The sequence below is a fragment of the Chiloscyllium plagiosum genome, unplaced genomic scaffold (assembly GCF_037043375.1).
Source record: "Chiloscyllium plagiosum isolate Xiang-an unplaced genomic scaffold, Cpla_swu_hap1 HiC_scaffold_33, whole genome shotgun sequence".
Classification (NCBI taxonomy): Eukaryota; Metazoa; Chordata; class Chondrichthyes; order Orectolobiformes; family Hemiscylliidae; genus Chiloscyllium; species Chiloscyllium plagiosum.
The window spans coordinates 22,940,605-22,953,100 of NW_028270171.1; the positions used below are offsets into that span (position 1 = coordinate 22,940,605).

Sequence of the window (12,496 nt, forward strand, 5' to 3'; positions counted from 1 at the left end):
TTCCACCCCACTAATTTCCAGGTACACTACTATTTCTGTCACCTACAAACAGACCCCACCATCGCCCCACCATTATCCACGTTTTAGAGAGGCCATTCTCTCCGTGACACACTCGTCAGGACCAGACCCCTCACCAACCCACCCTTCTGTCCTGGCATCTTTCCCTGCCACCGCAAGAAATGCAAAACCTGGACCCACACCACCTCCATCACCTCCGTCCAAGGCCCCAAAGGATCCTTCCACATCAGACAGAAATTTACCTGTACTTCCACACACATCATCTACTGTATCCGTTGCACCCGTGGTCTCCTCATTGGGGAGATAGGATGCCAACTTGCGGGTTGTTTCAGAGAACACCTCTGGGATCCCCGCACCAACCTTTTGCTGAACATTAATCCCTCCTCCCACTCGACCAAGGACATGCTTCCATCGCCAATGCCTAACCACCCAATGCCTGGAGGAAGAACACCTCATCTTCGGCATTGGGACCCTTCAACCACGTAGATCAATGTGGATTTCACCAATTTCCTCATTTTCCCCCCCACCTTATTCCAGTTCCAACTTGGCACTGTCCTACCTGCCATCTTCCTTCCCACCAATCTGCTCCATCCGATGACATTCACACCCACCTTCACCTACCTATTGTATTCTTAGCTACCTTCCCTCTTCCCCAGCCCGACCGCCATCTCTACTTATCTCTCAGCCCCCTTGGCCCACAAGCCTCATCCCTGACGAAGGGCTTATGCCCAAAGCATGTAGACTCCTGCTGTTCAGATGCTGCCTGACTAGCTGTGCTTTTCCAGCACCATACCCTTTGACCAATCTCCCCATACTCATTGGGGGAGCCCAGCAACTTCGTGCAAAAGACAATGCTGAAGATTTGCAACAGTCTTCAGCCAGAGGTGCTAAGTGAGAATTCTCTGGAGAGTCACAGCATCACAGATGCCAGGCCTTCAACTAATTCAATTCACTCCTCAAGATATTAAGAAACAGCAGGAGGCACTGAATACTGTAAAGCCTGTGGGCCCTGACAATATTCTGGCATTGATCCCAACAATTTATATTCCAGAATTAACTGCTCTCCTAGCCAAGCTGTTCCAGTACTGCATCTCGCCAATAATGTTAGCAATTGCCCAGTTATGTTGTGTGTACACACATCTGGAAAATGACTGCTGCATCAATAAAGTGACAGAAGGTGTCATGTATGCTAACAAACAGCACTCGCTTAGCAATAATCTGCTTGCTGACATCGGTTTGGATTTTGCCAAGGCCACTCAGTTCCTGACCACATGAGGGCCTTGCTACAAACCTGGACAAAATTCCAGAGGTGAGGTGAGAGTGACTGTCCTTGACATCAGCGCTGCATTTGGTAGAGCGATATCAAGGAGCCCTAGCAGAACTGGGGTCAGGGGAATCGGGGCAAAATTATCCACTGATTAGATTCATATTTAGCACAAGGGAAGATGCTTGTGATTATTGGAAGTCAGTTATTTCAGCTCCACGACTTCTCTGCAGGACTTGTGCATGATAATATCCTAGGTACAACCATTTTCAGCTGCTTCATTGATCACATTCCCTCATCATAAGGTCAGAAATGTTCCCAGATGACTACATGGTGTTCAGCATTAGTGACACCTCAGGTACTGAAGTAGTCCATGTCGAACTGTAGTAAGACCATGGCGATATTCAGGTTTGGGCTGACAAGTGGCAAGTGAGCTTTGTGTCAAACAAATGCCAGTCATCTCCAACACAGTAGAATGAAACCATCGCCCCTTGACATTCAGTGACATTTTATCAATGAATCCCTCCACGATCCACATGCTGGGGGTTACCATTGACCAGACACTGAACTGGGCTAACCATATAAACTCTGATTGTAAAAGTAGGAGAAGCACTCTGGATCCTGCTGCACACATCAGGAGTGTGATGGGATATTTGCCACTTGTCTGGATGAGTACTATTTCAACAATACTCAACAAGCTTGAAACCATCCATGACAGCCCGCATAGATTCATAGAGAAATACAGCACGGAAACAGACTCTTCGGTTCAACTCATCCATGCCAACCAGGTATCCTAATTAAATCTAGTCCCATTTGCCAGCATTTGGCCCATATCCATCGAAACTTTTCCTATTTATTGAAACTGCAAGTGTATTTACTCCCTCTTCACTGCTCTTAGCAGCAGTGTGTACCGTCTGCAAGATGCACTGCAGAAATTCACCAGGGCTCCTTAGACAGCACCTTCCATTACCATTGAGAAGGACAATAGTTTCTTGAAAGTGGAGTCACAGATTGACAAGGTGGTGAAGAAGGTGTTTGGTACGTTTGCCTTTATTGGTCAGTGCATTGTGTATCAAAGTTGGGAAGTCATATTGCAGCTATGCAGGGCATTGGTCTGACTCTTTTGGAATACTGTGTTCAGTTCTGTTTTCCCTCCTATAGGAACAATGTTGTGAAACTTGAAAAGGTTCAAAAAAGATTTACAACATATTGCTGGAGTTGGAGGGTTTGAGCTATAGCAAGAGACTGAATAAGTTGGGGCTATTTTCCCCAGAATGTCAGAGGCTGCGACGTTTATAAACCTTTATAAAGGTTTATAACAACGAGGGGCATGGATAGGGTGAATAGCCTTGGGTGAATAGGCAAGGTCTTTTCCCTAGGGTAAGGGAGTCCAAAGCTTGAGGGCATAGGTTCAAGATGAGAGGGGAGAGATTTAAAAGGGACCTAAGAGGCAACTTCTTCATGGAGAGGGTTATGCATGTATAGAACAAGCTGCCAGAGGAAATGAAAGCTGGTACAATTATAGCATTTAAAAGGCGTCTGGATGTGTGCGCGGATAAGAAGGGTTTAGAGGGGTACAGGCCAAATGCTGGCAAATAGACTAGATTAATTTAGGATATCTGGTTGGCATGGATGACTTGAGTGAAGATGTTTCAGTGCTATACACCTCTCTGACTATTACAAGGGCAGAAAGTATATTTGAATGCAACCACCTGAAAATTCTCCATGCTGTTCATCATCCTAACTTACAAATATATCGCCATTCCTTCAGTGAGTCAAGTTTAAAATCCTGTAACACTCTGCCTAACGACATTGTAGGCCTAACGACATTGTAGGCCTAACGACATTGTAGGCCTACCTACAGCACATTGACTGCAATGGTTCAAGAAAGTAGTTCAACACCACCACCTCCAGGGACAAGGGATCTGCAATAAATGCTGGTCTTGCCAATGATACCCAATTCCCATGAGTGAATAAAAAATATTCATACTTTTTCAAAATCTGTACAATTGGTAGTTTGTCTACATTAGTCCTTCCAAAGAACATCATTTTGCACTTCCTCTGTATTAAGTTCCATTTAGCATATTTCTATTCAATTTTTCCATTCTGAAACTTTTAACTATTCTTCCCTCTACATGTAGTTGGGGCTGTACAATAATTTCTGGCCTAGCCATTGATCCTCAGATCCCCTGAACAAATTTTTCAAAATTAGTTCTAGTAATTATAACTTAGCATTCAACTCTAGCAATGTGCTCTGTTTTTGACATCTGATCATATTCTAATATGTGGAACTTATGGCTTTTTACTTCTTGACCTGATCAGTCTGTTTGATTTTCTTTAGCTTTCACAATCCGCAGTAAGCGCAGATGGCCGCGTGTCAACCCCAGCATCAGTTAGCAGTACAGACACAAATTCTCAGCAGCCACCCCCTGAGGCACCAGTGTCTGACATTAAAATGGAGGAAAAGCAAGAAGAAGAAGAAGAAGCTGAGCCAGAAACTGTGGAACCAAAGCAAGAAATAAAACAGGAGGTAAAAAAAATGACTTGTATTCCTTAATTCTTTCTTTAAATTTTTTTAGCATTAATGGTAAGAACCTTTTGTTTCCAAAAGAACTATGGTTCTTTGCAATTCTGATTTTCTGAGTTATGAGCTGACTATACTTATGATAATAGACAGGTCTTGTGCATCTAGGATACCAGTGCTCAATTTGAGGTGCACAAGAGCACTTCCAGTACCCGCCTGCCTTGAGTTATGTCTGGGCTGTATTTTTATAAAATGTGTGTTACAGGCAAGGTTAGCAATTGTTGCCGGCCTGTAATTATTCTCGCGTCCACTTGCTGTTTTAAGATTGCAAATCGATTTTGCACCACTTCTCAAATTGCTAATGCCATTTTGTTTATCATAAATTGTATATTTGCACACACTTGTTTCTTATTGTAGGCAAATAAGATACAAAAAACACCAGCCTGCAGATAATATGATGCAGTGCTTGTTTATTGAGAATACAATGCATGATTACTGTTTTTATTTGTACAAAAGCACCTAGTTTTAGATTTTATGGGTACATGCACTTTTCAGATTTTCCATTCAATATTAACTGAAATCACTTTTTTTAATGGGAGCTGAATGGTAGAAGGATGTACAATGCTCAAAACTTAGTTAATTATCATGAATGTGTTAAAGGTATTTATTGTGTCTGAAAATTTAATGAATTTTTGGGTTTCTTGTTCCACTTGAATTTGCGCAGTGTAAATTCCCAGATTTAATAAGTTGGATTGCTGTTAACTATTGGTTTCTTTTGTGTGAATTTATAAATACACAGTTAACTTTGTGATCTGGACCCTCCCTAATAGCATCTCTACCAACCCAAAAATAGTGGTTTGGACAGGTTTCAGAATCCAACTTCATTTGTTTCAAATGAAACAGACGTACTGTGGCTGCTTGAGATCTGAAATAAAAAGTGCTGGAGACTCAGTTGGCTGTGTAGCATGTGAGATGAGAGAATCAGGTTAACATTTCAAGACCAACGTTAACTTTGTTTCCCTCTCTCCACAGATGTTTCCAGGGCAGTTTTCTGTTTGTTATTGGAGTTTTTGCCATTTTGTACAATTATAAAATATCTTTGCTTTTGATCATTTTAAATCTCTGATCAAAGCTGTCGATCGCTGTTTTCTACTAATCTCTCATTCTGTTTAAATACAAAATAAATAAATTGAATATTGTTTAGTTTATTTTACTACATTGAAATGTATAATTGCAATTTTTTAAAAAAAGTCATGTTGGGTATCAGACCATTGATATCTTAATTTTAGCTATTTCACAAACGTTCAGTCCAGGTTCATTTTTACCCTGCTTGTATGTTCAGTTATCCATGAGCACTGGTTACTTCAGAGGAAGAAGAGAATGCTATCTAAATTTAACACTTGTCAAGTTAGAGACAGGTTACCAAAGTATGTTTGAACATTTCTCTTTAGGAATCATATTTAGAATTAATTTAGTAACTTAGAGGGTCTGATTTAGAGGGGTAGATATGTGGTTCACACCCCATTATAAATCAGTCTCTCTTTTTTTCCACAGTTTGTGCTGTGCTGATGCAAAAGTGAAAATCTTTTTTTTCTTGGGTATCATTTGCAGATAAAAGAAGAACCTGCAACTGAAGAGTGTAAACAGGAGCCAATGGAGGCGGATGAGAAGAAACCAGAGGTGAAAGGTGAAGCAAAAGAGGAAGATGATAATGCCAGCTTAGCAACTCAGTCATCCCCTGCCAGTGGACAGTCACGCAAGAAGAGTATGTGCTATCTTTTTCATTTGGTGGGGGCCAGGTGCTAACTAAATGCTAGTATTTTCCTAAATGAGACCTACAAATGAGGGAGGGTATCTCAACATATCAATCCAGAAAAGTGCTGACCCCCTGCAGGGGTCTTTCAGGGTCTTCAATTTCACTAGTTTCATTTAAATTCATTCAAGACACTGATCACTGAATGTGACATCCGTCCTGAATTTTCCTTTTTATTAGTTTGTGATTTGAATCCAGGTCCTTATGGGCAGACTTTTCAGAAATGTATGTCATTGCTTGTATCCTCAAGGTGTAGTCTTGTAATAATGTCTAAGGAGCTGTGATAAAGCTGGGAATGGAAGGGGGGCATTGTGGAATATCACAATCAACAGGGAAGCGGTACTGAATGAATTGTTGGAGATATGGGCTGACAAGTGTTTGAGTTCTGATTAACTTCATCCGAGATTATTAAAAAGAAATTGCTGGTGACATAATTGGTGGTTTGGTTTTAATCTTCAAGAACTGTCTTTATTCGTGGGTAACCCCTTTAGGTTGGAAAATAGCAAAGTTAATCCCTTTATTCAAAGGGAGGAAAGAAAAAAAATTAGAGTCCACCTGTCATAGAAAAATTTTATGAACTATTATTGGAAATTATAGCAGTGCACTTAGATCATTTCAAGGTAATCAGGGACATTTTTGTGAATGGGAAGTCATGTTGGACTAGTCTATCAGAGATTTTTGAGGATGTAGCCAAATGCTGAGGATAAAAGGTGGATGTACTGTATGTAGATTTCCAGAAGGCATTTGATGAAGTGAGATGACAAAGGTAATTACAAAAAATGCAGGTAGAGTGCATGGGGGTAGCAAACTAACATGGATAGAAACTTGGCTGGCTAACATGAAACAGGCAGTAGGCATAAAAATGGGTCTGTATCAGGTTGGCGCAGGGATCTGTGCTGTGTCAGCTGTTTACAATTCTTATATAAATGGCTTGGATGAAGGGACCACAGATATGGGCTTGCCAAGTTTGCTGATTGCACAGAGATAGGTATGAAAATAACTTGTCAAGAGGGCATAAGAAGGCTATGACAAGAGACATACAGTATTTTGAATATTCAAATGCAGTATAATGTGGAAATGTGAAATTGTCCATTTTGGCAGGAAAAATAAAAAAGAAATGAAAGATTGCAAATCTAAGGTGCAGAGGGATCTAATTGTGTTTGAATTAGAGGTTAATATGCAGGAACAGCAAGTGATTAGAAAAGTGAAGAGAAGGTTACTAATTGTAAGGGAGTTTAATCAAAAAAAACAAAGTGGTCATGCTCTAGATATATGTAGTACTGGTAAGACCATATCTTGAGTGCCATGCACAGTTTTGATCTTCTGATATAATATTTATTTCTATATTGATGTTGGTTGTGACACCATGTGAAATGATGATTTGATTTTTGTGCCACTGATTAACCCGTTTTGAGAATTTTATTGGCCGGGAGGCATCAAGCAGAGACTAAGTATAGATTTTTAAACACATTTAAAACCTTTTCAATTACAAAGTTAAAATCAGGTGTTCTAAGTATCACTTGACAGGCATCAAAAATTGGGGGAAGAAAATTAAGATCATTTCCCTATTTCATCACACTTTACTTCCTAGAAACTGGATACTTTTTCTGTTAGTCTGTGAACTGAACTGAAATTGTTTTGATATAAATAACTGAATTTTAAATAATAGGTTTAATGAGATCCTTACAAAAGTAGGGTGAGTAAATTGAAGCATTGAAATACTAGCATCCTTCAAAATTTTGTTACAATAGTCACTTTTAGTTACTAGATGTCCTTGTAGTGGAATGACTTTTTTTTTCACTGTTTAGTTTTCAAGCCAGAAGAGTTGAGGCAGGCACTAATGCCGACACTGGAAGCACTTTATCGTCAGGACCCTGAGTCACTTCCTTTCCGGCAACCTGTGGATCCTCAGCAACTGGGTATTCCTGTAAGTGTGATGTGAGGATGTTTGAATGGTATGCATATTATTTTTCAATTATATCTGAAAGGATTTGTGATTATAATTTTTTGTACCTTTCAGCATAACTATAATAGCTGAGATCAGGGCTCTTGTGCACATGAAAGTGAAGACCATCACATAACGATGTTACATCTAGTAATTCAGAGCCCCAGGCTAATGTGCTGAGGGCATGGGTTTGAATCCCATCATGGCAGGTGGTGTAATTTGAATTCAGTAAAAATCTAGAAATAAAAGCTAACCTAATGATCATGTAACTCCTGTTGTTGCCATCCTTATCCAGTCTAGCCTGTATGTGATTCTAGACCTATATTAATATAGTTGGCTCTTAACTGTCCTCTAGGCAATAAGGGGTGGTCAATAAATGCTGGCTTAGCCAGCTTTTCCCACATCACATGCATTTGCAAACTCATGACTTTTTTAAGAGATTTTTGTTACATGATTTTTTTTTCCATGATATCACAAAGGGAAAAGCAAACACACTCTCCATTTTTTTTGGTGTTACCAAAGCCAGGTTGCTTTTTTATAAACATTTTACCAGTTTATCTGCCTTTCTCCTGGCCAATGCAAAATGTTTGGTTAGTAGAGGTTTATGATGACTGAATAAGACCAACTAATTTTTGCTGCCTGTCATTCTAGAGCCATTTTGTGTTTTGAAGAGAACAATATTGCATCTTCCTTTTGCTTCAATTGCAAATAGCATGTTTTAGAAACAGTGTGCTAGAAGGTTGATATTTCAGTAAACTGAAAGTTCCTCCTAATGCACAATATCCAACTTTGCTGTGCACCTGTATAGGATGAGACAAAAGTTGAAAACGCTGACGTGCACAGCAGGTTATTCAACACCTGTAATGGTAACATGCAAGATACCTAAAACAAAAGCAAAATCCTGCAGATGCTGGGGAAATTCAGGTGATTTGGCTGTTTGTGTGGAGAGAAATAGACGTAAAGTTTCAAGTTTGCTTTGACTCTTCAAGTCATACTGGATTTGAACTTGAACTGTTTTTCTCCACAGTTGTTGCCAGACTGCCTGATTTTCTGCAGCATTCTGTTGGTTTTGTACAAGGCACAGTGTTACATTTCAACCTTTGGTTATGGTAAAGAGCATGGAACCCCAGTGTTACTACAGGTCTTTCTCTTTACCAATGGAAATTTCCTGTTGTGCATATTCACTCACTTCTGTTTCTATATCAGACAATCCAGTTTTTGCATTTTTATCCAAATGGGTGTAGACTGATTCCTTTTGGGCCCTTCTACTGGGAGTGCTATGACCTGTTATAGAGCTTTTAGAAACACATTGTAAGCAAGAATATTGTGCCCTCCCAACCCATTGGAGCACTTTACATGGCTTGCTCGAAAACTAAAGCTTTGTTTTTTATTTCTCTTGAAGGACTATTTTGACATTGTAAAGACACCGATGGACTTGTCTACAATCAAGCGTAAGCTGGATACTGGCCAGTATCAGGAGCCATGGCAATATGTTGATGACATTTGGTTGATGTTCAACAATGCCTGGCTGTACAACCGCAAGACGTCACGTGTGTATAAGTACTGTACAAAGCTGGCAGAGGTCTTTGAGCTGGAGATTGACCCTGTCATGCAAAATCTGGGATATTGCTGTGGTAGAAAGGTTGGTCCCTGACAATTTTCCCTCTAAGTATTTTCCTTCTTTCAATTCACATTTTCTTTCCCTCTTCTGAGAGAGCTTCAAGGATGAGCCATTGCTTTTCAACTAAATAAATGTTTTTAGCTTTGAAGTAAAAAAAAATGTCAGTAGGGGATTCAACTATCGGTGGTGGGAGAGTGTGGTAGAATAGAAACTGAAAGAGACATGCACAGTTGCACTGGACAGAAGTTGTCGAGTAGAAATCGGTAGATTTTTCTATGGCCAAATTTTTCCATCCCTAACTCTGGGCACAGAGACCAGTTGTAGAGTCTCTCACCTTTGTACATGAGGTCAGCCAACTTTGTTTGGTTCTTTTCCCGAGGTTTCACACACAAGATGCAATTGGCACATACCAACTTCTGCAAACAGTTAAAGTTTATTAAAGCCTGTACAAGCTAGGTGACCCCCTTTTGACCCTCTTCACAGGTGTACGAAATCGAGTCAAAAGAGGTCCTCAACAAAAAAAAATCCCCTTTATACAGGTCAGTTGGTAAAGCTTACAGGTATTCTGGCCCCACCCACCCACCCATAACCACGTTACTCCAGGTACAGTGGTAGGATGAGGTCAACCTCTGAGATAATTTAAATTGTTATGCAAATGGTTTCCTGACTCAATTATTGCCCAAGACAACGTAGGTGTGATATGTCCTAGCTTCGGGGGATGCCTATGAAAGCATTTCTGAATGGAAAGGACTGAATGTTAGTTTAATTTGATAATAGCAGGAGAGTAGTAGCAAATGACTATCCAAATGAAGTGGGAGTTATCCACATTTCTGCATGAATGTTGTCCCCACCCACTTCCAGAATGTTCAGCTTCTGGAGGAAGGCAATGCAGTTTAACTTTAATATTAGTTTAATGTCCAGGGAAATAGTCCAATTTAATCTTTTAACATTACAGGTTGGTGCAACCTGTTTTGTCAGTTTTCTCATCCAAGCCCCAGTATTATCCCAAATCAACATTCTTCCTGTTTTTTTTGTAGTATCCCATTTGTAGGTTCCGTGCATTTAGATCGATCATTTCAAACATTTATAACGTTTTCTGAATGAGCAATGACTCTTTGGTTTCTAGATCAATAAGTAAAATGCAATTTATTACACAAGACTTAATAACCCACTTATTATTTTTAAAATCTATTAAAAGCCAAAAATGAAATAACTATAACTTTCTATAATTGAACTTGTTACTTTCCCAAAATATGACTTTAGAAAACTTGTGGGTAGTGCACACAGAGAGATAGTCACTCTACAGGCTAAGACTCCACAAGGCAGCAAGGGAATGGGTCTTACCAGGCACAGCAAGAGGATTAGGCAGCAAGCAAGGAGTCTCCTGTGGCTATTACCCTAAAAAAACAGATGTACCACTTTGGGTAATGTTGGGGGTGAATGACCTGTCAGTTGAAAGCAGCAACAGCCAAGATCATTGTACCGTGATTGGCTCTGCTGTATAGGGGAGAAGTTAAAACACATGGGCTTGCAGTATTTATAGGATATTCAGTTGTAAGGGGAATAGATGCATATCCCATGTGCTAGGGTCAAGAATGTACTGTGACTGCTCTGAGACATTCCAGAGGAGGAGGATGAACAACCAGTTGTCATGGTGCACATTGGTACAAACAGCATGAGTTAAAAGAAAAAAGGTACAAACAGCATGGATTGAAAGAAAAAAGGGATGAGATCCTAAAAGCAAAATATAAGGTGATAGGAAGGAAGTTTAAAAATTGAGACTTCAAAGATAATGATCTAAGGATTACTACCAGTACCGTGTACCATTCAGTGTACTCAAAATAGCCGGATAAATTAGATCACCTGGCTGAAGAGATGATGTGAGGTGTAGAGAGATGGACAGAGAAATCAAGGGCCATGATTAAACAGAGCCACAGTGAAAAATATTGGGAATGGAACAAGTAATACTAAAAAGACAACCCTTAGGCTTTGTGCTTTAATGTGTGGAACATCACAAAAAATGAATGAATTAATCTTGGAAAATGGATGAAAGTAAGTATGATATTGCCTGGATTATGGGGACATGGCTGCAGGGTGACCAGGGATGAGAACATCCAGGGGTATTCAATATTTAGAAAGAACAGATGAGAAAGGAAGTAGTATTGCTGATTAAGGAAGAAATTAATGCAATGGTGAGAAAGGATATTAGTTCTGACATTGTGGGATCTGAATGTTAGAGCTAAAAAGCACCAAGAGCCAAAAAAACATGAATGGGGGTTGTGTATGGATCCCAAATTGCAGGCGTGGTGTCAGGAATAGCATTAAACAGGAAATTAGAAATACATGCAACAAAGACACATCTGTAATTATGGGTGAATTTAATTTGCATAAAGTTTGGACAAACAAAATTAGTAAGAATATCATCGAGAAGGAATTCCTGGAGTTGTATGTGAAATACCAACGAGAGAACAGGCCATCCTAGTCTGGGTATAATGTAATGTGAGATGAATAATTGATCTTCCAGTTGTATCAGTTTTTTTAAGAATGAGCAACCATATGAGAGAATTCCTCATCGATGTAGAGTGAGATATTTAGTTCTGAAGCTAGGGTCCTGAATCTGAATGGAGAAAATGAGGTGTGAGGTGGCTATGATAGGTTAAAGGGATGCTGATGAAAATGAGGGTAAATATTCAAAAGCGCATGGGTCAGGTGCACCAATTATACATTTCTGTCTGCCGCAAAAGTAGAACAAGAAAGATGGCTGATCCATGGCTTACAGGGGAAACTTTAGTTAGTATTAGATCCAAGGAAGAGGTGTACAAATTGGCTGGAAAAATACAACAGACCTGAGAAGTGGGAGCAGTTTAGAATTCAACAAAGGAGGAAAGAGAGATTGATTAAGACAGGGAAAATAGAATATGAGTAAGCTTGTGGGAAACATTAAACTGGATGTAAAAGTTTCTGTTGTTATCTGAAATAAAAAAGATTGAAGGCAAATGTAGATCCTATACAGTCAGAAACCGGGGCATTTACAATGAGAAACAAAGAAATAGCTTCCCAACTAAATGCACACTTTGGTTCTGTGATTACACAGGAGGATCCAAAAAACATACGCAGAAATGTTGAGAAATACAGGATTTTGTGAGAGGGGAAGGATTGAGGAAATCAGTAGGAAAATGATATTGTGTAAAATGATGGGGTTGGAGACAGATGAATCCCTAGGGCCTGATCATCTAAATCCCAGACTACTAAAGGAAGTAGCATAGAAGTAATAGATATGATATTACTCATCTTAGACTCTGCAGCAGTTC

At 39.7% G+C, this 12,496-nt stretch overlaps 1 protein-coding gene across 1 annotated transcript in view; it reads left to right on the forward strand.

Annotated features, from left to right (window-relative positions):
* The window catches only part of LOC122542299 (histone acetyltransferase p300-like), a 118,841-nt gene that overhangs the window by 75,405 nt on the left and 30,940 nt on the right, over window positions 1-12,496 (forward strand). The window contains exons 15-18 of the mRNA XM_087978356.1: window positions 3,624-3,812; window positions 5,418-5,571; window positions 7,428-7,546; window positions 8,967-9,206. Coding sequence (XP_087834482.1) covers window positions 3,624-3,812; window positions 5,418-5,571; window positions 7,428-7,546; window positions 8,967-9,206 — 702 coding nt within the window. The remainder of the gene's footprint in view (window positions 1-3,623; window positions 3,813-5,417; window positions 5,572-7,427; window positions 7,547-8,966; window positions 9,207-12,496) is intronic.